At 38.8% G+C, this 25,450-nt stretch overlaps 2 protein-coding genes and 1 long non-coding RNA gene across 6 annotated transcripts in view; 2 read left to right on the forward strand and 1 right to left on the reverse strand.

The window, feature by feature from the left end:
• Positions 1 to 11,805, reverse strand: part of LOC119734636 (ATP-binding cassette sub-family A member 2-like) — a 72,038-nt gene extending 60,233 nt beyond the window's left edge. For 2 of the 4 annotated variants that reach the window (XM_038208184.1, XM_038208182.1), the window contains exons 1-5: positions 8,674 to 8,787; positions 7,908 to 8,045; positions 7,130 to 7,223; positions 5,809 to 5,920; positions 2,562 to 2,719 (exon numbers count right to left, since the gene is read on the reverse strand). In XM_038208184.1, coding sequence (XP_038064112.1) covers positions 2,562 to 2,719; positions 5,809 to 5,920; positions 7,130 to 7,223; positions 7,908 to 7,973 — 430 coding nt within the window. In that variant the 5' untranslated portion in view covers positions 7,974 to 8,045; positions 8,674 to 8,787. Of the gene's footprint in view, positions 1 to 2,561; positions 2,720 to 5,808; positions 5,921 to 7,129; positions 7,224 to 7,907; positions 8,046 to 8,663; positions 8,788 to 11,734 lie in introns of those variants that run through there. The other 2 variants (XM_038208183.1, XM_038208181.1) reach the window with 2 other exon arrangements.
• LOC119734637 (protein GPR107-like) lies at positions 8,951 to 20,554 on the forward strand. Its single transcript, XM_038208186.1, has 14 exons — positions 8,951 to 9,097; positions 10,503 to 10,667; positions 11,399 to 11,502; positions 11,756 to 11,883; positions 12,571 to 12,734; positions 13,399 to 13,485; positions 14,813 to 15,025; positions 15,673 to 15,746; positions 16,332 to 16,449; positions 17,269 to 17,443; positions 18,410 to 18,459; positions 18,946 to 18,993; positions 19,293 to 19,453; positions 20,135 to 20,554. Exons 1-14 carry the CDS (start codon positions 8,999 to 9,001, stop codon positions 20,238 to 20,240), a joined length of 1,692 nt encoding a protein of 563 aa, XP_038064114.1. The 5' UTR covers positions 8,951 to 8,998; the 3' UTR covers positions 20,241 to 20,554.
• A 667-nt stretch (positions 20,555 to 21,221) lies between these two features.
• LOC119734476 lies at positions 21,222 to 22,988 on the forward strand. Its single transcript, XR_005272078.1, has 2 exons — positions 21,222 to 21,479; positions 21,584 to 22,988. It is a non-coding gene; the product is annotated as an uncharacterized LOC119734476 (long non-coding RNA).
• Positions 22,989 to 25,450: the final 2,462 nt, after the last annotated feature.

The following is a 25,450-nucleotide window of genomic DNA, read 5'->3' on the forward strand; positions in this document are numbered from 1 at the left end:
GACAATTCCATAACCCAAGTTATTGAAAAAATGGCATAGGGCTCGCCCAAATATACCAAACACTTGAATATTCGACCATCAACTGAACATTCAAATAGCTTTTTGCCGGTTGGAATATTCGAAAACAAAAAAAACTTCAATGTATGCACATAGTATACACACACGACTGTGATGTTATTTTATCCTAAAGTTGTGGGGCTTTATTGTCAGGTGCCCCTATTTCTGTCGACGGTAATTTTTGTCAACGGAGGTTCATCGTTCCCATCCTTTTGTTAAAGCCCTCGGCAGTTACAAAATATTTTACGGCAAAACACCTCTGAGAGAACCATAACGATTACCGCATGCATACATTGTATTTTAACTTGTATTTTAAAGAGGTTGTGGAATGCTCGAAGACATTTCCGTCATTTTTTGGGTATATGTAGCCTAAGGTGTGATGAAATAAAAACGACTATTGTTTCTGTCATGAAATGAGTACAAAAGGTACTTTTGAGAGCTGTTTTTCAAGTCCTGTCATGCCTGTTTCGACCCGAACGTGCAATTTGTGTAAAAGTCGTCGTTGCTGGCAGCAAACAAAACACAGTAAATCGTGACGTAATAAACAGGACTCCCGATGCAGAGTAGCATATACGAGTCCTGTTTATTACGTCACGACTTACTGTGTTTTGTTTGCTGCCCGCAACGACGACTTTTACACAAATTGCACATTCCGGTCAAAACAGGACCTGAAAAACAGCTCTCAAAAGTACCCTTTGTACTCATTTCATGACAGAAACAATAGTCGTTTTTATTTTATCACACTTTAGGCTACATATACCCAAAAAATGACGGAAATGTCTTACGAGCATTCCACAACCTCTTTAACTTGTATACTCTGCGTGCAACTTTTGACCGGCGTGGCCCAAAGTTGCAGCTGGCAGTTTCGAATATACGAATATTCAGTCAAATGCAGTTTGACGTAATCGAATACTAAATTATTAGAAGATGGACATCCCTAAAAATGGCCCAACAATAAATAACAGTATCTTTCCACTACTGATTTCATTGTATACAAAGAACACTTATACAAACACTTAATTTTTTTTTTAAGGGCAAATTCAAGATAACATTTAAACGTGGGAACAGAAAAAAAGGGTCTACGAACTTTCAAATTATCAACAGCTCAGAAAGTTAAATATAAACACGCTTAAAGGTCAGTTTTATTATGAATTCTTTCAGCTGGAAGAATCTGGTTATATATTAACATGTGTCGACAGCAGGGCCAGATGGACCATAACAAAAATAATCATAAATGTGCAGTCAAAACGTGAATTTAACACACGTACATGTACATACTTTGGAAAATTGTGTTCGCCGTACATCCGCAGTGCTAAAGTAATGGGACTGCCAGCAAATCTCCACCCATCTTTTAAATGTTTCAAAACTTGTGTCATCCACACTATTATAAGTAATACTGAGGCAAAACAAAGTAAATAGTTCTGCTTCCGATTACATGGCATTCGAAAATAGGGTAGGATGTAGGGAATTTTTTTTTTGGCCAATTTTTTTTGTGTACGATCATATGGAGACGTCTGCGTGTAGGCAAGGGTAAAAGGTATAAAGCGATGGTTTTGGGCGTTTTTTTTCTTCTCATTTTCCAATAAAAAAATTAGGGTAGGGGCTGTCAGAATAGGGTCGGTAGGGAAACCGGAAGCAGAACTATTTTTTTTTTTTGGCCTTATAAGAAATTGATTTTAAATTAAATTTGAATTAAACTGGAGAACTCCCTTTGCTTAGAACATTTTTGATTTATGTGAAATGGGTGAATTTTTTTATCTGTATATCTCATGAAGATAAAGTCAGGCATGCAACTGGAAATTTAGAAAAAAAACGAGGAAATTCCAAACCACACAAGGCTTTGTACAGTGTTTTTCAGTTTGTAATGGCATTCGTGAGAAGTAAAAAACGAGGAAATCAGCAGATTCAAGGAAAAGTTGCATGCCTGTAAAGTATAAAAGTGGTGGGAGAAATCGGAGATTTCAAAATCCGGTTATCCTAATTTTTTTCAAACCGAATGACGGTTATCGGATTTCAGCGGAATTTCCCATCCAGCTTACAATCATGCCAACGAAAAGTGTCAAGTGAGGTTTCGCCTGAAATTCCCTCCCAATGACTGGGTATAGATTGCAGGATTCAATGACCACTGGGCCTTTACAAAAACACTTCCGAGCTGAAATGTTGGGGGGAAAAATGGACGGGAGCTCTCTGATAAGTCGGATGAGCAGGCTATTCATATACCAAGAAGACCACTAGCAAGTGAATGCAATTACAATCAGAGACCATGAAGCAAATAGTTGGACGTTCCAGTTGTTTTCTTTATTAGCCTGCGTCACAAAAAGTGGAAGGCTTAATTTTTTATTATGGTTGGTTTCAAATATTTGGTTTTCAAAATCTAAACCGAATAGTTGAATTCAAACTGAATTTTTAAAAATCTGGATATAAATCCCAGCACTAATAAATTTGTTCATGGAGTAAAAGTTATGAGTGAATTTTAACACAATTTTCAAGTAAATGTCACCAACCTTCTGCCAGAGCAAAGCGTTGCTCAATAGCGCCCTCATCGTTGATCAAATTCTGGAATGCGTCCAGTTCGACCTCAACACGCTCCAGAGAAAAGTCATCGGTGAATAGTTTGTTTTCCCCAACCACTTTGTCCAGACGATTCAGGAACTGCTCCACGCTAAACATAAACGAATGCAAACGTTTCTATTAACCCTCTGGCTATTTAAACAGTCACAGACAGTCAAAATTCACTTCCACTTCCCCTGCAATACTTTAGTCACCAGCAGTCGTTATCGTATGTCAAGCAAGCACTGTGACTAGTCAAACTCAGTCAACAGACCATGAACAGACAACGCAGGCAAGTTGTGGTCACAGCTGTTTTATCACTCACCCAGAGTCAAAGCGTAGCTGTATCAAGTTACTTAAACAGTCCCAGCCAGTCAAACCTGCTTTTATGCAGCCTGGAAATTTTTAACTGTAGAAAACGGTCACTTGTTTGATTTTGACTGAAGAATGTACATGTACATGTATGTTTGCATAGGAGGGTTAACTGATGTATAGGGCTGTCCCAAATATAGCGAATACTCAAACATTTGATCATCAATCGAAAATATCAGAACAGCTCTACAGCGTGTGTCAATAAAAACGCAGGATTCAAAGCGATTTTTTTTCTGAGAAAATTATGCTACTGGTGTGCATAATTTGATAAGGATTTGATTGTCCATAATTTCATCTTTGACAAGATTTTTGTTTGGTGGAATTTGGACTTGTGGTTCAAAAGTTATGACAAATTTTGTGAAGCCCTTCTGAAGCGGGTTGGTCTGATTCAATGACCTTAACACAACGACCAGTTATGTACAATGCAGGTATGCATTGAAGACAATTAAACCAGAACAAAACTTTCTTTGAAACAACTGATGATAAGTATCACTTAAATTTGATAACTGGACTATCATTGTTTCAAAGCATCATGAATTATTGACCAATAACATTGATTGTGGACTAAAGGATTATGTAAGCCTAATCCTGCCACACATGTCCTTCTTTGTGATCCACAAATACCTGTACTGAATTCAAACCTTTCATTAGGTATGTGTGATTTCACAAATCAGACCAGCTTGGAATATATAACCCTTCTTCAATGTACTCGATCTCTGGACAGGATTGTCCAAATGAGATGGGATAAAAAGCATAGTGAAGAGAAGGAAAGGTACTTTGAAAAGAGGGTTAACATTATGATGAATAGGGGTGGTTTATATTCTTAATATTTTTGTTTCTAATCCTGCGTTTTTATTGACACACGCTGTATACCAGTTTAAATATTCAAAAGAAAACTAAACTTTAGTACCAGACTGTGATATTATTTTTAATCATAAAGTTGCGGCGCTTTTTGTCAAATGCCACTTTTTGTCGACAGTAACAGTCCTTCTGATTTGAGGCGTGCGATCGCACCACCAAGCCATCGCACGCATAAAAGCTTCCCGAGAAGTGTGAATAATTGCACGCCTGAATCCCTCTGTACCGCACACCTCGGCTACATTTACGGCATAATTATACTTCATAATTTGTGGGGAAAAGTACGTCGGTGAAGAGAAAATGGCTTTCCTGTTAACCAAGATGAATATTATAAAAAAAAATACCAGATTGTTCAGTCCCAGCTTGGACCACAGAATCACACGCCTAGAAAAATCACACGCCTAGAAAAATCACACGCTTAGAAAAAAATCACACACCTAGAAAAATCACACACCTAGAAAAATGAAGATGTGCCTTTTTCCACACGCCTGTGATATTCAAATCAGAAGGACTGCAGTAACTTTTTGTCGACGGCTGTTCATTGTTCTTATCCTTTTAGCAGGTTAAAGCCCTTGAGAGTTATAAAATACTTACAGCAAAACACTCCAGTGGCCCGTTACTTTTAAGCCGGGTGCTTCAGTCCTTCTGATTTGAAAATCACAGGCGTGTGGAAAAAGGCACACCTGGATTTTTCCAGGCGTGTGGTTTTTCTAGTTGTGTGATTTTCTAGGTGTGTGATTCTGTGGTCTAGGGAAATTCAGGCGTGCAATTGTTCACACTTCTCGGGAAGCTTTTAGGCGTGCGATGGTGTGGGGGTGCGATCGCACGCCTCAAATCAGAAGGACTGGCGCTTTGCGTACAACTTGTAATGGGAGAGGCACGCAGTTGCAACTGGCACGAGTACACTTGATCAGCAAGTTTCAAATATTCGAATATTCGGTCAAACGCAATTCTGAATAATCCAATACTCAATTATTCAAACAGAGACAGCCCTACTGTTTAAAATTGCCATAACCGACAATTGATTGGAAAATTGACATGGAAAGGGAAAGTGTGGATTTGGATGAAGATGAACTCTTCGTTCATTTCCCAAGGCAAAAATAGATTTAAAAAAATATTTGTATTTTACTAGATTTCTTTACTACTAGAAACCCAAACTAAAAATGTTACAACTGGGAAAACAGAACATAAACAAAAACTCCAACAAGTCAATACCAGAATATTGTTTCACAGACAAAATGTGTGGCCCTAAAGAAAAAGCCTCATGGAATATTTAAAACTGAAAGTACCATGTTGCTAAGTAAAATTGCTAACAATCATAATAAAAAAATGTATACAATGGAACTGAAAACAGATGTATTTATAAATATCAAGTGCTGATCTGCAAAAAGTAAAGTGTTTATGAGATCATAAGTAACACATGTCTAACACTGGCCAAACGTTGTACCAAATTACACAGTATCCCAGGCAATCAACAATGCAACTTGCTGACAAGCACTTTTTGTTGACCTCTTGGTATCTGATGTAAACAAACTAAAACTGACACAGACTTTGAGCCACGTTGTTACAAATTACAAATACAGACATTGCATACAAATGGTGAAGATTTCTGACAATCTGGTCTTCAATTTCAGATCTTGTTAAAATAAACATTTCTGCTTAAAAGGAATATACAACATTTGCTTTTGCTGTAATTTTCAGAAATGGATGGATTTGGGGGCTAGTATTTTATAGCAAATATTGAATACACTGTTTTGTGTTCATAGATGCTGGGTAAAAAAAACCAAGAAAACAATGCTGATATTGTAGTCTGGTTCCCTTCCCTGATTTCACAGGATGATTGAGACTATTATTGATGTACAGTCAAGAAAGGTATTTCATAATAATTTGGTAGTTTTTTTTTTTTTTATGTTTGCAAATGTTGTACATTACCTTTAAACTGGCTCTAAGATTTTAGGGCTAAGATCTTACCCTGAATTAGGATGGTCTGGGAATCCAAACGGATCTCTCTCGAAAGACGGGCAGAACGTTTGAAGAACAGGAATGATGCCAGATGATGGTAACGGCATTGCAGTGAAGTAAGCTGAACATGAGACCATTTGAAGTTTTATCAGTGACAGAAAGGCAAATTATGTAAAAGGATTATGCATCAACTATTCAGCTCATTTTTATACACAGGAACAGCTGACGGGTTAAGATGTCAAGATTGCCTTGACTCGCCTCCGGGTTACGTCTAAACACGCTTGTCCCTCGTGCCTTTTGTACACACACAAAGTACGTGAAGTCTGTGGAGGCGGACCATGTGTTGATCTTAGCACTGTGTTGAATTAGTCGTTGTGCACAGCCTATTGTTGTACAATTTACGCTCCAGTGCACACCCCGGAGTATTGAAACATATGAGGTTTCAGCAAGAAATATCGTACAAATACTGTTGAAATTACTCTTGCGAATCAGCATTTGTGGCGTTAGGCTGTATATCAGAAGTTGGCTGGAAAATTTTGCCTTTTGCGAAAATCAAAAATAATCCCGGCGCAAAGTGGTTAAATCAACTAATTTTTCATATTATTCACAACAGTAAAGTACAGATCGCTACAGAATATCCCTGAAAATATCAAGATTCACGTTTGAATAGTTAAATTCCAAAACAATGTTTTAACACATTGTAACAATAAAGACTTCTTCGAAAGGTAAAGTATGTCATTTGTCATTTGTGCATTTGTTTCGTTTGAAGCAACAAAGGTGCTCAAAATTTGAAGAAGGGTGCTGAACAACTAACCTGATGAAGTTTTAGCTCAGAGAATGCTGTATATTCCGAGAAAACAAAATTCTAGGATCTCGATTTCAATTCAAAAGTTGCCAAGTCCTGTTTTGAATTACGCCCAAAATCAGTGTCCGGGATGCGTTCTCATTCAGTGGATTTCAGCAACATGATGTCATGCACTGAACTGACGAATATTAGCAACAGCGTGCCCGTGTGCGTTGTGTCAACGCTTGCGCACATCCATTCACGGCTTCGCCGAATTAACAACGAACCACTAACAAAAAATTTCCAAAATTGCATCACTTGACTCATCTTTGGAATGGACCTTCTTGCACTGTTTTTTTCAAAATGACAGCATGCCAGAAAGAATAATTTCACAGGGAGTTTAGTGCCATTACTATCTTTAAACCAAGTATGCTTTTCAACAATAATTTTGTCAGTTACTTTTTGGATAGCTGCAAATGATGTACTCTACCTTTAAAATCTACCTGACAAAGTCGTTTGAAATGAACAGTTGCAAAATGAACTCACTTTGACCAACACGCTTTGAAGGCTGTTGCTTCCTGATGAAAATAAGGATGACAAACAACACCAACGGGATAAGCGTCTCCAGTGTCACTGTCACCTGAAATAAAAAATGTAGAGAAAAAAATGAAGATTTTTAAAAATTTGATTACACTGGCTTGCTTGCTTGTTTGTAAAATTTGGGAGTTGAATTAAAGCCTTGGACTTTCGAAACTATTTTTAGGTGAAATCAATTTCTGAAGTTGCTCAATCCGTTTAAAGCACGGATTAAAACTTGTTTATTGTGCATTCAGACTGTTTGGAACAACAAAGAAAATGACACAGAATACTTGTTTCAACAACTGTCAACAACAGTAGTACAAAATATATTTATCAACAACCCTGCCCTGCTTAGGCAAACAATATGATTTATAAAATCCACTTGTTTTCAAAAGACGGGCCTTCAAAAGGACTTCGTTGAATATTTTTAACTTTTATACTGAGGTTATATTGCTGGTGATTTTTGAAGACAATTGTGTCAACGATTCTTGAAATCGCATTTTTGAACGAAAGAGGTTTTAGGGTCATTGTGTTTAAATGGTGATATTCTTTGAACGGATTGAGTAATTTCAGTAATTTTCTCATCTAAAAGTAGTTTATGAAATTGGCTTTTTCAGTCATTATTATTTTTGGTGAGCTACATACTTTTTTTAAATATGAAATATATTTTTTGAGGTAGGCCTATGGGTTACGCCTTTTTTTACTCACCCTGTGAGAAATTTTCTGGTATGTGTTTGAAACTTACCAAGCGTCTCTTCTTCAAGACAAAGTTTTTCCAGAGAAGGACACGCAGTTGATGAAAGAACCCCATGACGGTAAAGCATCTGCCAGTTTTGCTACTGGCCGACTAGGTTATGAGCTTGTGTTAATGTGCCATGGGGAGCTGAGAAAGAAAATTTGACACGAAAACAGACAAGATGTTAGACAAACCTTTATATCACAAAGGCAGTGGATATTTGACCGTGAACCGGTCCCTGATTGTTTTCAGTATTGTACCGGCATGGCACAGAACATGCGCAATGACTGTTTCTTGGGGACTTAGAAATGTTTGCCGTTAGGAATCTTCGTCGGGTTTTACGCTTTCATTGTCGTTGTGATTTTGTGTTTAATTTTAAGAGGTGGGAATCAGAGCTTTATAGTAATTTCGGATTTTATTTCCCTTTAAAAAAAAAATTCCTCCAGAGCCACAAATCAGAAAAAGAAGATGAAATACTCTGCAATTGAATGAACGATTCCTTTTAAAAGTTTCAAAAACAGCAGTCATAGGCCGGCATAGCCCTATGCCTACCGCCTGACATATATATCCCCCGCATGCATGGAGAATCTCACTGTCTCACCACGCTCACTGCGCGCTGCGCCGACCTAGTCTAGCCGGCCTAGGCCGCTAGGGCCAACATTTTTTTAACAAACTAAATCACTCAAAAATCACACTTGCAAACATCAAAATAAAAAACAATTGCGGCCAAATAATGTAATGACTAAAAAACAATTTATACCGTACCTAGACATACCTAATCAATCTGCAAATGCTGTCGCATAGACGGGTAGCCGATCAGACAATCTCCGTCAAAGTTAAAATCCCTGCTGCATTCATACATGTTATATAGACACGTAGAAACATCTGTTTTGTTGACGTCTACGTTCTGCAGCACTCGACTCATGCATAATTAATTGTGTCTGGGGCGAGTCTGGGTATGAGACAAAGACACCTCACAATATTCTACATTACTTGAGCATGGCGCCCGGCGTATTGTAAAGATGTAAAAGAAAATTTACGGTCATCGCGTCTAGCGCCCTCTATCTACATCAAAAAGTCATTGCAAGTAAACGAACAACATGGAAGCGAAAATTCTGTCGAAATTTCTGCAATATGTAATCGTTATTCTGACGGTTGTGAGCGTGTGTGTCTCTCGAAAACACGAGTTGAATCTTACAGTAAGTAGGAAACCACTTTTTCGTATATTTATGTTGTGAATTTCAACATTTAAAGTCGAGAAATGGATGAAGATGAAAAAAAAATCATTATTTTATTTTTTTTACACTAGGCCCTATCACAATAGTAAAGTTCAGTTGTGCAAATTTTATACATTGTAATGAATGATGATGACTCATAAAACCTAGACCCGTGAACGTGGCTATATACATAGCCACGCTTCAGTCTATAGTAAAAACACTCTATTGTGATCCGCGGTTACTAAAATGGAGTGACCGTTCTAGCCGAATTTCAGCTTCATTTGACAGAATATTTGCATACAAAAATGAGTTGTACAGAAAATCAACAGAATATTTTTTTCGGCAGAATTATAGAGATGAAGGAAAATGAAAAAGATTGGAAAGAAATATGACACATTTGGTTTGAAAAACCTTCATTTTTTGAAAGATCCTTAAAACAAACCCTTGCACAATGGAACAGCAATATAAACTGGGTGATTTGGCAGACTTTCGATGTAGATTTAGCAGAATTTTACATGGTATTACGGTCATCCTGCCATGTAAGACGGTTAGTCGGGTACCCACTGGTGATACTTCTTCCGTTTTGCGAATGCAGAACTCGGGGTACCAGAGTGTCATGCCTGTCTTTGATTTTCTGATCATTTTGAAAACATTCGTAGTGACAAAGTTGTGCCGTATTTTACATCAAATTTCTTGGCAATGCCAGATCCAACACTCGCGTAAATTCATAGGAAGCCTAACAAGTAAGTGATTTACCTATGGGCAAAATTATACATGGTTATATGTAGCGGATCAAAAGATAGAATGCTGTCGCTTGTATTTACCCGACGGAAGTGCGTGGCGTTGTATACAACGCCACATTCACAGGTCTACATAAAACCCTGATATTCATAACAATTAACATGAGGCAGTTGATATTTGGCCCGCGTTTTCTTTTAGTAAACCTTATTCAAAAGAATGTAGTATACAGATGCCGCTTATTTGGTTGTGTACAACATGTACAACAAAGTCTACGGAGAGTCGACATGGTCGAGTGCATTTTCAAAGTATTTACTAACAAAATTGAAAAATTTTGCATGCTTTGCTCAGTCCCAGATTAATGTCTTTTCAACATTTTTGTGATGATTCACCTTCATTGAGATAATTACATGATGGAAAAAGTGGCATCAGGATACATAATTGTTTCCATTAATTTTAACGATGATGTTAGAATTTCATATTTTTTTTTAAATTTTCATTAAAACTCCCCATAGGGCATAACATTAGATCGCACACATAGATCACAAAGTGACAATTATTCTTCTCAGGCCAATCAGTGAAGTTTGTACATTGCCTCAGTTTGTGCGTGTATGACCTGTGTGATAAAATAACTGCGTTTTATTTTCAGGATGATTCCAGGAAAATCGTTGACGTCAGCACATTTGGATTCTTCAAGAACAGTCTACTAGTCGTCAACGTATCTGCGTTAGTTGTCAAGGATCCAAAGCATGAACGTCAAAGTATTGGATTCACGCTGGATAAATCAATCAGTGATGGAGGAGCCTCTTACTTGGTAAAATAATTAAGAGCGTCTCCATCAACACAAATTCAAGTGCTGCCTATTTATTATTTAATAATATTAATAATAAGCTTGCTTATATTATATTCGGGAAGTGTGGCCTAGTGGTTAGGGTTTGTGACTCATGATCAGAGGGTCAGGGGTTCAAATCCAGCTGCTGGCCATATGTTGTGTCCTTGGGCAAGCCACTTCATCCCCACTTGCCTCTCTCCACCCAGGAGTATAAATGGGTACAAGTATAAGCTTAGGAGCAACCTGCGATGGACCGGCATCCCATCCAGGGGGATTGGAAATATTCTCAGTCGTTTCATGCCACGGAAACTGGAGATAAACGCAGGCCTGATGGGCCACATTGGCTCGGGACAGACTTTACTGTTATATTAGCACATTATACCAAAGGTCTCAAAACGCTTCACAATTACTCCCCCTAATCATCAGGCCATGAGACCAGTTTTTGCAGCAGCTGAGATCAGCGCATTCTGGTCTCTACCTTCGCAGGTAACCATTTATACTCCTGGGTGGAGAGAAGCAATTGTAGTATAGTGTCTTGCCCAAGAACACAAGCATCATGTTCCCCATCAGGGTTGGAACTGATGTAACCATTGGACCAAAGTTTGCCACTGAAAACCATGTTTTCAAACTGCACAATGTACAGTATTTACAAGGTCTTATTATATATTGGCATGATTAAAGTTTGGTTCTCGATTGTCGGGCTTTTTTTACAGGAGGAACATGCAAAGAATCAGTGCATCTTGAAGAACACACAAGACGCTACGGAAAATGATTCCATCTCTGTTGTCTTCTTCACGTTCAACTTCACCAGTCGTAGGTAAGTTACTTAACTACTGTCTGGAAAGTCTGAGCCCTCTCCTAAAAATCCTTCTCTTTGTTAAATTATTCAGGACTTGGGGTGGACGGACCAGCGTTTGGGACTTAATCAAAGAGGACTTATTGGTAATGTAGTGGAGACGTTGTCTCAGTACACTTGTTTTCTTTCATCACTTGCTACCATGTAGGCCTCTAAAAGTAACCTTTCTAACGAATTCACGTATCTTGCCTACCATTGTTTTTTACTTGACCAGGCTGAACATCAATCGGAAAGGGCGGAGTTTGAGACACCTTCACATCTTTCCAATGAGCGAACAGCCAGACTGCAAGAAAGAAATGCAGGGAGAAAATCCGTCGAGACGGAGAAGAGACACGGCAATCGGTAAGGATTAACAATTGACATTGAAGACATCAGACGGTATTGAAAAATGGTACATGTATGTAAACGTATTAGGTCTTGATTCAAGTTAGCTCTTTGGGTGCAGAATGGAAGTACAAGTTTGGAGTGGGACAGATCAACTTTGGCTTATAGGTGTGGACGGGGTTATGTCTGTCAGCCAATGAAATCATTTATTCATTTGCATACCCCATTGAGTTATAAGAAAATAGGTCTGGGAATTAGACAAGGCAATGTACAAAGTTCCTATGTGTCTGCGCCTTTTCTCTCTCTCTCCCCCCCCCCCCACCCTCACACCACATCACACCCCCACATTCTAAGTACTGATACACTTATGTCTGATGCTGCATTATAACAGAATGAAATGAAGTTGAAACCATTGACAAATTGGGGAACCGCCAACATAGGGCTGGGTAGCTCAGGTGGTAGAGCACCAAAAGGCAATCCGGAGGTTGCAGGTTCAAACACCGCTCCAGTCAATTTCTTTGTTCAAGTTTGAAAACTATAATAATGAACCTTTTCGGTTTCCCTTGGTGTGGTTTTTTTGTGTGAAAAATTTGATTATAATTTGTTCAGAGTTTCTGGAAATGGGTGTTTAAGTTATAAGTCTCTTCAATTTGTCATTTGTTTTAATGTGGCACATTGACAAATGACGTCTTTCCTTTTCATCAGCCTCGCCGCCAGCTTCACAACAGTCTAAGATGAAGCAAGAGTCCACATCAGCCATGCCAACTAACGCATCACAGTCTCCAGTCAACCAGAGCTCTCAAGCCCCTCCCTTACCATTGTACAACTACATACCAATACAAGGGGATAAACATGTCTTCAATGCTAGTGTAAGTGCTGACATAAATCCTGAAAGATTCAAGATTCTTTTGCTCACTAATCCTAACAATCCCCATCCAGTCAAACTCCAACACCGCTGTTTGTTGGAATCTGTTGGAGTGAGTACTGCACTAGTAAACTGATTAGGCATGTAAAGGGTTAGGCATACCACCAAAGATCAGAGTCCCGTTAGCTCAGTGGTCGAGTGGTAAGACATCTGCGCTAGAAAGCAGGAGGTTGTGGGTTCGAGTCCCACCCGAGTGATTTTGTCCAACTTTCACTTGGGAGGTTACACACTGAGTATACAGTGTTTAAACATCGGTGAAGGGCAAAACCTAATTTGACAATAGTTTGGGTGTTGAGTTTACCATATGGTGTTGGATGGAATTTGTAGGAGTGAGGAAGGTTCCTAGTAAATCACTCAAGGATTAGGGTTTTAAATCTAAGAGAGTAGGAACTGAAAGTATTTTTTAGCGAATTCTGTCATTGTTAAATCTAACTTAATGAGAGTCATTGACCAACAACTTAAAATGTTGAATTTTACACTTTGTTAATAGATTCCATTTTCAATGATGACAAGTGAATAATGACAGTTTATTTTTATTTTTTGACTCAAAAAGTTTCATTTCTTGATAATGGTAGTGGTTAATTGTTCTCTTTTTTTTGTCACCGTAGTTCTTTGTGTGTCTGATGACGGACTCAGAGGAAGGACTATATAATCTGTTTTTCCACAACTGCAACAAATCAGAACTCGGTCTAACTGTAAGTTTAAAAAAATGCTCCATTTCAATTAGCAGTGAAAGGGATTAATGAACAGTTTATCTTGATGATTTCTACGACAATTTACATGATGTTGTCATACACCAACCGCCGTTGTTAAGTCCATCCGACAGAAATTCTCATGCAATTTGTCTATTGGTGCTTACATTGTCCTGTGTCAAGTATGGGCTCCGTGTACAAGTACCCCTCACTGGCAAGAAAGGGGAGTGTTGGGGCAGACTATTGGGGAGACATTCACATGCATCGTTGACGACGCCTGACGGCTCCATGTTCAAGTACCCCCTCAACGGTTAACAAGGAGGGAGTTGGGGGAGACCACTGGAAGGGACATGCGACCGCATTGCCGACAAAGACTCTATAGCTTTGTGCACATTTAGACTAAAAAAAAGGTGTGTTCTTCGCGCCCAACATGTGCGGACCAGTATGTATATGTACATGGTTCCTTATGGGGTAGAAAACACAATAGAACAATAGACCCCACAAGGAAGTCTTTCAAAATCAATCTACCCTATAAGGAAAACGCTATGGAGTTTGAGATTTCAATAGGAACAAAGGAGAGCAAACAAAGAGAAACAAAGGTTTTCCACAAGTCTATATGTATATGTAAGGCTGGGTTGGTTATCCATTCAGACTGAGGACTTGGGACAATGGGGTGTGTGCGATTTCAATGGGCCCGAGGACCTGGGCCCACGTCTTCAGGAGAATTTCGTGTACAAACCTTATGGGAGCTGTCGAGAAAAAGTTAGGGTACAAACAAAAGGAAACAAAAGTAGGAAAAGTGCAGGTCCTCATGAGTATAGTAAAACACACATGGGTGATCTGGTACACGGTACCCTGTGGAGACATGGGTATAATAGGGAACGAAAGATTGAATACGTCTCCACAGAGCAATTTCTATTGGTGAATACGTCTCCACAAGGTTATCACGAAATAGATATATGGATTTTACTCAAAAACTAGGAATTTCCAAGGTGGGTTGATCTGTCGCCAATTGAGGTATTTTATGTAAGGGATATTAAGTCCGAATTTCAGCTCAGGAAATTAATTCTGGTTAAAATAGGAGCATTTTGAAACTACACTTTCAAACTCGAAAATGTTAGTACACGTGAAAAAAGAAATGACTCCACAAGGATACAAATTCCAGTAAAGGTGTGTGTACATGTGTGTGTGTGTGAACCAATGTGGTCCTCCCATGGAGCTCTCATGAGTGGTCACAAGGCATCTACTGTTCGTGCATGAAGTCCATAACTTGACAATTATGATGATTGTTAATTTACGGAGTTGAAAGATTATTTGCCTGTATTTACAGATTGATGTTACCGAGATGAACGCTCAAGGCAACTACCTATCAGCCGGTGATATTCCGCTCCCAATGCTCTTCATCATGACGTCCTTTGTGTACTTCACCTCTTCGTGTTATTGGTTCATCTATCTACGTCAACACAAGGACGATGTGTTCAAGATTCATTACCTCATGTTCCTGCTGGCTGTGCTCAAGACTCTGTCGCTCATGTTTCATGCGGTATGTGTACTTTCAACATGTTGCTTTCGTGATTTAATATTTCTAGCCACGATTTTAATAATTCACATCCAAATTTGTTTTCCCACAGCCTTTTCAAATGTCCTATGCAAACATACATTCTGTGCCATGTTGTCCTTTCAGTCAAGATCAATCAAGTGACTGTTTTCAACAGTTAAGAGCTCCAAGCCTACATACATGTAAAGCAGGATTGACTGGCTGGGACTGTTTATGTAACTTGACACAGGCCAGCTGTGCTTTGACTGTAGGTGATTGATAAGCCAGCTGTGCTTACCACTTGCCTGCTTTTGTCTGTTGACTGAATTTGACTAGTCACAGTGCTTGCTTGAAATATGATCTGACTGTTGGTGACTAGCCTGTGTAAAAGGCATGGCAGGGGAAGAGGATAGATTTTTTGTTTACTGTCTATGACTGTTCAAAAAGCAGGAGGATTAGTGTAAATTGATACTGTGTTCAAAATCATTGTGATTGTCAAAATCAAAATGTCTTTTGTCTGGCCTTTAGGGATCATAATCATAGTCGTAGTGATACATAGCACAACATTTGATTTTGTTATCTTGAAGAAATCAGTATTACAAGTTTTGTGAACGAGTTAAATATTGATTTCCTCTCTATCTACCTTACTCTAGATGGACTATCATTTCATATCCCTGGATGGATCACCAATGGAAGCCTTTGCCATTCTCTTCTACATCACTTACCTGTAAGTTTCATCAATCCGTGAAAAAAATAATCTGGTGACCAAATAAGACTTGAAAGAAGCTTTGCAGGGCAATGAAATAGAACGGTCTGTTACACCATGTAGCAGAAATTTTTCTCTTCTTTGAGAAGAGTTGCTTCTTAACCAGTTCACGCCGGGAATATTTTGACAAGAATGGAACGAGGCGCGGGATTACTTTTCACTCGACCTCAAGCCAGGCGGGTTGAAGCCATCACCCTCGGGCAGCACACTCATATTTCCAGCCTCGCTCGCTGCGAGTGGTTGGCTGACAGATATTTCTGTCCTTGCTGCCTGCATGTTTATCTGTCATCCGTTCCGAATACCGCAAAACCATAGCGTATATACATATATAGTCATCCGGCGCGAACTGGTTAACAGAACCAGTTTATGAATGGTCTGAACATTTCTGACAGTGTATTCTGTCCATCCTCAGGAGAAAGTCGGGTGACTCCTGAGAACAAACAAAGTGCTTCTCAAATCTTGTGTGAGTGTTGATGAAAAGATATCCTTGTTCAAGAGATACTGACCAACTTGTCCTCTTTGTCTTTCCTCCTGGTTCTGTCTCAGGATTAAAGGAGCCTTGTTGTTCCTGAACATTGCCCTGATCGGTTCTGGGTGGGCCTTCGTTAAGCCAATCCTGTCAGAGAAAGACAAGAAACTCTTCATCATTGTCATCCCACTACAGGTAAGGCTGCATCCACATTACTGGGCTACGGCTGGGAAAAACACACGGGTCTATGGGAAGTGGCTTTTTTTTCAAATTAACACGGAAGCTTCAACAGCGCCCTCTATATCTGCGCCTCCTCAAATTTTTGTACCAAGGAGCACCAAGGAATGGGGAAATTGCACCAAGGCAAATGATAAAGGGCACCAAGGCAAATTATGGAGGACACCAATGTATAATGAGGACACAAAAAAGCAAAATAGTGACCACCTTGTCTGTACAATACAAGCTTGAAAAAAAAAAAGCCACCAAAAAAAACAACAAAAAAACGCGTCGCCGCATCAATTCCGGAACTTCGGTCTGACCAGAGACCGACTATTTTTTTTTTATATTTTTTTTCTTAACAACCCAACCTGGAGTAATGACTGGACTCTCTAAAAAGACTGTATAACTCTCATGAATGATATCCTCTTTCTTTCTTTTAAGAAAACAGTAGATGGTGGTAATTATTGTTTTCACAAGAGAGCAAACTCACCTTAAATCTAGAATCATTGCCAGATTCAGTTTTTGACTCTTATCGTAATTGAAATGTTTAATATGAAGCTAAATCTGTTCCTGTATTTGTGTACGTTTGAATCATAGGCCAAATTCACTCCATGTATCACACTGAACATGATGTCTGCTACATTTTTTGTATCGAGCGAAATAAATTCCCAAAGTTAATAGTTCTCCATGATTGTCCACACATTACCCTCACCATTATTATTTTGCAGAGCTAATATGACGGCCACAGGTTTCTTTGATTGTTTTCACCAAAACTTTCATATCGTTATGTCACAGGTGTTTGCTAACGTAGCTTACATCATCACGGACACATCAGAAGAGGGAGAATCACAGTATGCAACATGGAAGGCTGTTTTCGTCTTGGTCGATATCTTGTGCTGCGGCGCCATTCTCTACCCTGTCATCTGGTCTATAAGACATCTACAGGAGGCGGCCACAACGGATGGCAAAGGTAAATGATATTTGTGCTCTGTTGTAATGATGTGCAAACCCGACCCGAAACCAACTTCGGGTCGGGTCGGGTCGGTTTGTCCATCTTTTCAGTCGGGTCGGGTCGGTTTCGGTTTTGCATTTACATTTTCGGGTCAAGTCAGGTCGGTTTGGTTTAGCCATATTTTGAAAAAAACGAAATAAACTGAAACAGTTGAGAAATTCAGGTGATGCAATATTATTGACAGTCACTGTGACCGCAGCCCATTGTGGTGTGGCCAACGTGCGTACTATCAAGTTCCCACGGTATTAATTTCTCCAGTTGGATCGGGACTGACAGTGAAATAGATAGATTCGGATTTGTTTCAGGTCGTCAGGGTTCGGGTCGGTTTTAATTGATTTTTTTGTCGGGTCGGGTCGGTTTGAGATAGTTAAGATCGGTTTCGGTTCGGATTCGGTTTATATTTCTAATGTTTCGGGTCGGTTTGGCGTGGTCAAACCGACCCGATGTACATCATTACTCTGTGGCCTGTAGAATGCCATGTTCCAGTGGTTATGGTGTTTGACTCATGTACGATGGTACGAGGGTTGAACCCTGTCCGGTACATGTTGTTTGTGCCCTTGGGCAAGACACTTAACTACAATTGCCTCTCTCCACCCAGGAGTATGACTGTTTTATACCTGTGAGGGTGGAGGACCGATTGTGCGCTGATTTCGGCTGCCGCGTGGTCCCATGGCCTGATGAATGGGGAAATAATTGTAAAGTGCTTTGAGATTGTTGATACAATGGAAAGTGCTATATAAGCATTACAACTTATTTACTTCGTAGACATTCTTGTGATGTTCTTTATCCTGTGTCTGTAGACAAGTTACCACATTTAGGAAATTTACCATCATATTCTTACATTGTAGGTCTGAAGTCATTACTTAACAGCTCATAATTATAGTGTAGTTTAAATACCACTCTTTTCCGTTTTGTTTTTTACAGCGGCCATAAGTCTGTCCAAGTTGAAGCTCTTCCGACATTTTTACATACTGGTATGATTATTTTTTATATTACATAATAGTGTTCTTTAATTCAATTCAATTCAAATTTAAAATAATTTATTAATTTTATCTTTACCCCTTCTATGCAAACACACATTCTGTGCCAAGTAGTCCTTTCAGTCAAAATCAATCAAGTGACTGTTTTCAACGGTTAGGAATTCCCAGCCTACATAAAGCAGGATTGACTGACTGGGATTGTTTAAGTAACTTGATGCAGCTATGCTTTGACTCCGGGTGAGTGATAAAACAGCTGCGACCACAACTTGCCTGCTTTGTCTGTTGACTGAGTTTGACTAGTCACAGTGCTTGCTTGACATATGATCTGACTGCTGGTGACTAGCCTTTGTTAAAAAGTATAGCAGGGGAAGTGGAAATGAATTTTGACTGTTTGTGACTGTTTAAATGGTAAGAGGGTTCATGTTGGTTTTCACCGTATCCGTTGTATAGTACTTTCAAATGTTTTTCTTTTTCAAACAGGTTGTGTGCTATATTTACTTCACTCGCATCATAGTGTATCTATTGAAGGTAAGTTAGTAGCCTTCAGCCATACGAAAAGAAGCGTTCCTCATTATATTTTTCTTTTTATCAATTAACATAAAAATCACTTGAAGTAAACTTTTCAAAACTAACTTTTTCAAAACTAAAATGAATGCATGAAAGCGTTGTTATGTACATACACATAGTATTTAAAGATATTTAGATGTAGGAATTATGATTTTGATTGTCCTATACTACTTCTTAAGTGGAGTGTTTGCATTTACAAAAAAAAAACCCAGCTTTTACTGATGATTTTGCTTAAACTTGACCGATGAATTTCGTTACAGGTCACTGTACCCTTTCGCTACATGTGGCTGGATGAATTCTTCTTTGAGATTGCCACTTACTGCTTCTTCGTCATCACCGCTTACAAGTTCCGTCCCGGATCGGACAATCCTTACTTGCAAATTCCCAGCGATGACGAAGACGACATGGACATGGATGAAGTGTAAGTATTACTCTCTTTGCGAGACATGAGATTCACCCTAAACCCTGCATGATGCAACACATAGAGCAACAAGTGCAAACGTCCGTGGGACCTCGTTGCCTTGAGCCATTCACTAGTGAATAAACGGCCAATTCTGAGACAGTGGGAGCTAGCTCCATTTAACAGTGCTACAGTTGGTGACTTCACACTCTGAGGTGGTTTTATAGCCTTAGGAGTTTGACCTGTTTAAGTGGGCAGCACCCAATTTCATAATCCGATAGGTTTATTTACACAATATAAGGCCAGTAAAATACAAGGGAATTTTTTTTTTTACAGAATTTGAAATATAGTACATGGGGAGGCCAGACAAGAAGCTGCAGCTTGTCCTAGGTCTGCGCCCTTCAGTAGTTCGGCTGTTACAAAAAATATTCAAAGTCATTGAAAATATCCTCTGAAACATATAAGAATGTTACAGTTGCACTGTGGGAATAATTCTCTATACTGTACATTGTATTTTAGTTACATGATTTGAAATGTAAAAAAATTATGTTCACAACCGAACAAAGTGGGGAAAAAACGTTTTAATAAATAAAACGGACATCCTGCAAACCTCAGAAAAAACATTTATGTACATGTATGTAGCTGCCTTGAAAGCAAACACAAACAATTTTACAACAAAAGATTTGCCTGTTTTGTTCACAGAGTAACAGAGAACGGCATGACAGAAGGACTGACCAAGATACATACTTCCAGCACGTCAACCACCAAGGCAGTACAAAGAGAAGGAAACTACACTGCCTCAGCATGATCAGACAAGAACCAGACGAGCAACAGCTCAATCACAATGCATAGATCTTGAGCTAAGTATTATATATTGGAACATAAACACCTCTTGCCGTCAATTGACCCTTACTGCGTGTTGGTCAAACAGTGTGCATTGACCAATCCGATCACGGCTTTTGGTCAGGTGACCACGCTATCTTGGACAAACTGTCACAAGCACTGAGAAAAGGACATAAACCAAAGGTGCGCAGACTTAGTGGCCAATCATGTTGAGTTATGTTGAACAGCATGGCTCAGAATTGAGTTAAAGGTCTAGTAGATCATTTGCAGCTTTCCAAACAATAACTGACCATTTGTTACAAAACTTACTTGGTTTAAAGATAGTAATGGCACTTAACTCCCTGTGAAATTATTTCTTCAGGCATACTGTCATTTTGAAGAAAATAAAAAAGGTCATTTCCGAAGATGCGTCAAGCGACGCATTCTTGAAAATGTCCGTTAGTAGTTGGTTTGTAATTGGGCGAATCTGTGAATGGGTGCACGCAAGGGTTGGCATGCAGATGCGTGCGCGGTTGCTATTATTTATTCTTTGATTAAGTGCGTGACGTCGTGTAGCTGCAACCGGCTGAATGAGAACATGTTCCAGATGCTGATTTCGGGCGCAATTCAACATATGACTCGGCAACTTTTGAATTGAAATCGTGATCTGAAAATATTGTTGTCTCGGAATGTACAGCATTCACAGAGCTAAAATTGCATCAGGTTAGTTGTTCAGCAACCATCTTTATCAAATTAGGTTTTGCCCTTCACCGACATATAAACACTGTATACTCAGTCTGTTACCTCCCGAGTGAAAGTTGGAAAAAAATCACTCGGGTGAAACTCGAACCCACGACCTGCTTTCTAGTGCAGATGTCTTACCACTCGACCACCGAGATTTTTTCCAACTTTCACTCGGGAGGTAACACACTGAGTATACAGTGTTTATATGTCGGTGAAGGGCAAAACCTAATTTGATTTACATCACCCCGACACACAAATCCCATCTTATGAACAACCGTCTTTAGATTTTGAGTACATGTACTTTTGTTGCTTCAAACGAAAAAAAATGGACAAATGATCTACCCTACGTTTAAGCTAGGAGTGGATTCGCCAATTAGATAAATGAATTCAGATCAGATGTCACAAGTTGGCATTGGGAACCTCAGCAAGAGGCAATACTCAAGATCTCTTTGGTTCAGTTTGATGCAAGCGAGTAAAGTATGTGTGCCTGAGTGTGACAACAGGTGTATGTGAGTCTACAAAGAGTACAAGTTGACACGAGTGTGAATGTTAGTATCTTGACTGAGTTGATACAGCTCCATGCAGGTTAACTCTGCAGGTTGCAAGCTGAGTTTTCAAGATTTTGTATGTGAGTTGGAGAGTTTCAGGAGATGCATTTGGAAGGCAGGGTATCCCTTTATGTTCCACTGCTGTCTGATATTTAGTTTAGTTTAGTATTTAGTCATTTTAAAATGACCTTTAAGAACTTTATTGTTCACAATTAGTTTACCAAACTGACAAAAATGAAGGTTAATGACTGAAAAGTATAAAATGAGTGGGGGCATCATTGTTACTGATAGATATTTTTTAAAAAATGCTTATCAATTTTATTTATTTCTTTTTTAGGGGTTTTCCAGAAATCGTACCACCGTTGAAAGGTAGCATTGTAATGGAAAAGTGGGTTTACTTTTCAGTATTTATAAAGTGTTAATGAGTCAGGTAAGTTAATTAGATTGGTGCATAATTAAGTAAGAGGTAGGGTCCGTCAGTATCAGAATTTTCAATATTCAGTATATCAAATATTTTCCATATAAAGACGGCGCTTGATATCAAGGAAACCCGAGTGGATAACAGCTGTAATATTCACCAGTGGGGACTTGATCCACAGTTAGTCCAAAAATATAAATGTGGGTGTCGGTGTGACCGGATTTTTCATCCCCGCACAAACTGTATGGATGATGAAAAAATCATCAACATTTTCGGTATCATTCCCATAAATTATACAATTTTTAAAAATTTCTATTGGCTATATGGATATCAAAGTACCGGTAATATTAAATAATCAAGAACTATTGATGTATTGACGGGCCCTAGTATGAGGCGTTTGAGATGATATTGGACTCATAAATGATTGTCACATAAAGGTGCTAAATGTAAAATCATTTCAAACTATTTGACATTTATTAATTTAGTAGTATTGTGATAGAGATGGGTAGATGGGCGTGTCTTCCACTCTCAAAAAAAAAAGAAAATTAGCAAAAAGGAGAGTTTAAGATAAACACCTGGAACAGCTTTCGAAAACGCTTCAGTTCTGGAAAATTTAAAAGATTTTTTTTTTCACAACCCATGTAGTATGTAGTGCATGTAGTATGAATATATTTGTCAGAATTCAAATGTAACAAAAGTTTGGTTGTGTACAAACATTAATATATCAGTCTTACAAATCACTGCAAGTCATGTGTTGTAACAAAGTATTTATTGTGTATACTGTGCTATGGGGTCGTATGCTAATCTTGTAATTTGCATATATTCAATTTTAATTTTGCCAGTTGTGCTTTATTCCTGACCTTAACATATGTTGCATATGTTATACTGTGTGTATTATCTTATACTACATACATGTACATACATGCACTTGTATGGCACCTGAGGTCTTCTAGTGTATAGACTGTACATAAAGTGTGACAAAAGCGTAAAGCCTGTATTTATGAATTTAAAACATGTAAACAATGACACTGTTTCTTTGCACCTTTCTGCTTGTTGGCCAGCATTTATCGGTTGTTAAAAAGCACGGCTACTCCAGCCAGTGGCATAACTAGGGTACAATTTCTGAGGGGGCATCCGGGGTGCAAAATGTTTTCAAGGAAGGGGGGGGGGGGCCAACTGAAGACATACGATCCATTATTTTTCTTGAATTCACATAGTCACGCCATGAGCATGGCATGCACAGTTCTCACATAGTGAATGCAGCTAATCTTGGAAAATTAACTTGTCATGCTTAGGCAACTAGTGTAACATAATCCTTATTGGTTGAAGATTGTACAATATAACTGACGGTTAAATAATGTTAACGTATATTTTGTAAATAATCAGAAGTGAATGTGGACATATTTGTGAATTTTACAACTCTTCCATGGTATGGTTTCTGTCTTACGGAAGAGCTGATTGCGATTGTGAGAATAGTTCTACATTTTAAGATCTGGCTTAAAAAACAACAACTAGAACTTACAGTTGTAACTTGTACATTGGCCAAACAAACATTTTGTTTGCAGTCACTGCAGCATTAGGCCTACAGGATTGTGACATGTTTGAATCATCAATTTTGCAAAAATGTATCTGAATTTTGAGTTTTATTTTTTACAGCCGATCAGTTCTTTCTCCCTTGGGTAAATCTTTTGAGAGAGGCATTGATTCTAGGAAATGCCAAAGTATTTTGGCTCAGTGACTCAGCTCCCTCAATGCTTAAATTTACAGTGTTTGTTTATCATTTTGATTTAAATGTAAAAAAAAAAAAAAAAAGTCAACTTCCGTTTAACGAAAAAGGAAAATAAATTATCATTTCATCATGGAAAACAATCTTTGTTGTGTTTTTGTTATTGTGTGAGTGTATTGTAAGGGTCATATATATTCAAGCAAATTGGATAGGTAGGGGGCCTACTGATGTTCCATTCATTTTTTGAATTTTGCATAAATATCGGAGTACAGGTACATGTATAAACGCCGACGTGCACACCCCCATCCCACATGTATTTCCCCGCCCTGCTTGTACAACTTTGTGCATCGGAAGAGCTATAGATGTCCATGTAATACTATAGGCGCATTTGGCAATGTATTGAACTTTGCCTGTTGTGGGGATGAGGAAAATGGCGTTTCCGAGAATGTGAAGGAGCTATGGACGAATATGGGTACGTGATCACGAGCTGACGAGGAGAAAGGGAAAGAATGTAGTATCCAGACGTCAATTCTTTGGCTGTGTATGGAGAGACGTGCATTTTCGAAGTATTTTCTAACAAAATTGAAAATGTTTCGCATTTCCAGATTCATGTCTTTTCAGTCATATTTTTTTGCAATGACTGACCTTCACTGAAAATATTATTGATCTGGCCTACCCTAACGTGGCGCGTCCCCCAACGTGGCGCACTTTGATTTTTCGCCCGTAGCGCCTAGCTAGAGCAAAAATTGTACCTGAAATTTTACAGAAAGGGAAATTTCATCAAGTTCTAAACACTCCCGTTTATAAATCGCGAGTTTATATACCCATTACAAAGTTAGAAGAAACATTTATTTTGGCGTGATTTTCCGATTTTATTTTCAAGTGCAAAGTGAACCCTTTGAAAATGCCCCGAAAAATAAAAAAATAAAAAATAATTTTCTGACAAACATCTGGCTGGGTATGTAAGTAGAGATAATAATGATTTATCAGAATTTATCAAGTTTACAGAAATTCTTAAATGTTAATTTGGAATTTTCCGAGATTTATTCAAGTGCGCCACGTTGGGGGACACTCCGCCAATTTGTGCCCAATTTCCGGACGCCACCGTTTTTGAATTTAGGATTAAATTTTATGAAACCGAAATTATTCACAGAGGTTAAATAGCAAGCATTAATAAGGTAAAAGTACCAGTATTTTACTGCATGAATTTGAGGTTTGTCAACAAAGAGGTTTGGCAACACTACACAAGGAAAGTTGGGTAAGCTTCGAAGTGCGCCACGTTAGGGGACACGACTATTTTTTTCTAACTAAACATTTCAGTCAACATTTTAAATGACTGACCTTCACTGAGAATATATATGATGAAAAAGTTCAAAAAAACTGTTTTAGAACTAAAGAAATAGTGGGGTCCAAAAGTACACGTGTGCTGTGCAACGCTACTGCCCCACGACAGATTTAGCTAGCAGCAGCATATAATGCTTTCGCCATTGAAAACATGTCCTTCGTGACACACGTGGCAGCGTGCCTGGAAGATTACTGCCGACAGGTATCGTTAGGCCTATAGGTTCGGTTATTGCTCAGCCCGAAAACTTGATGTAAAAATGGTTATTGCACTTACCGGCCACCGCTGTTACTTGTCCAAAAGCAGAGCTTCCAATGGGAATCCTCGCACATAGATGACCACACACACTGTGTCTCGTAGTTTGGGAAATAAGCCTTCATGCAGTCGGTGTCTCACCGGACCATGCGGTTTGTCGTGC

The sequence above is a fragment of the Patiria miniata genome, unplaced genomic scaffold (assembly GCF_015706575.1).
Source record: "Patiria miniata isolate m_02_andy unplaced genomic scaffold, ASM1570657v1 HiC_scaffold_27, whole genome shotgun sequence".
Taxonomy (NCBI): Eukaryota; Metazoa; Echinodermata; class Asteroidea; order Valvatida; family Asterinidae; genus Patiria; species Patiria miniata.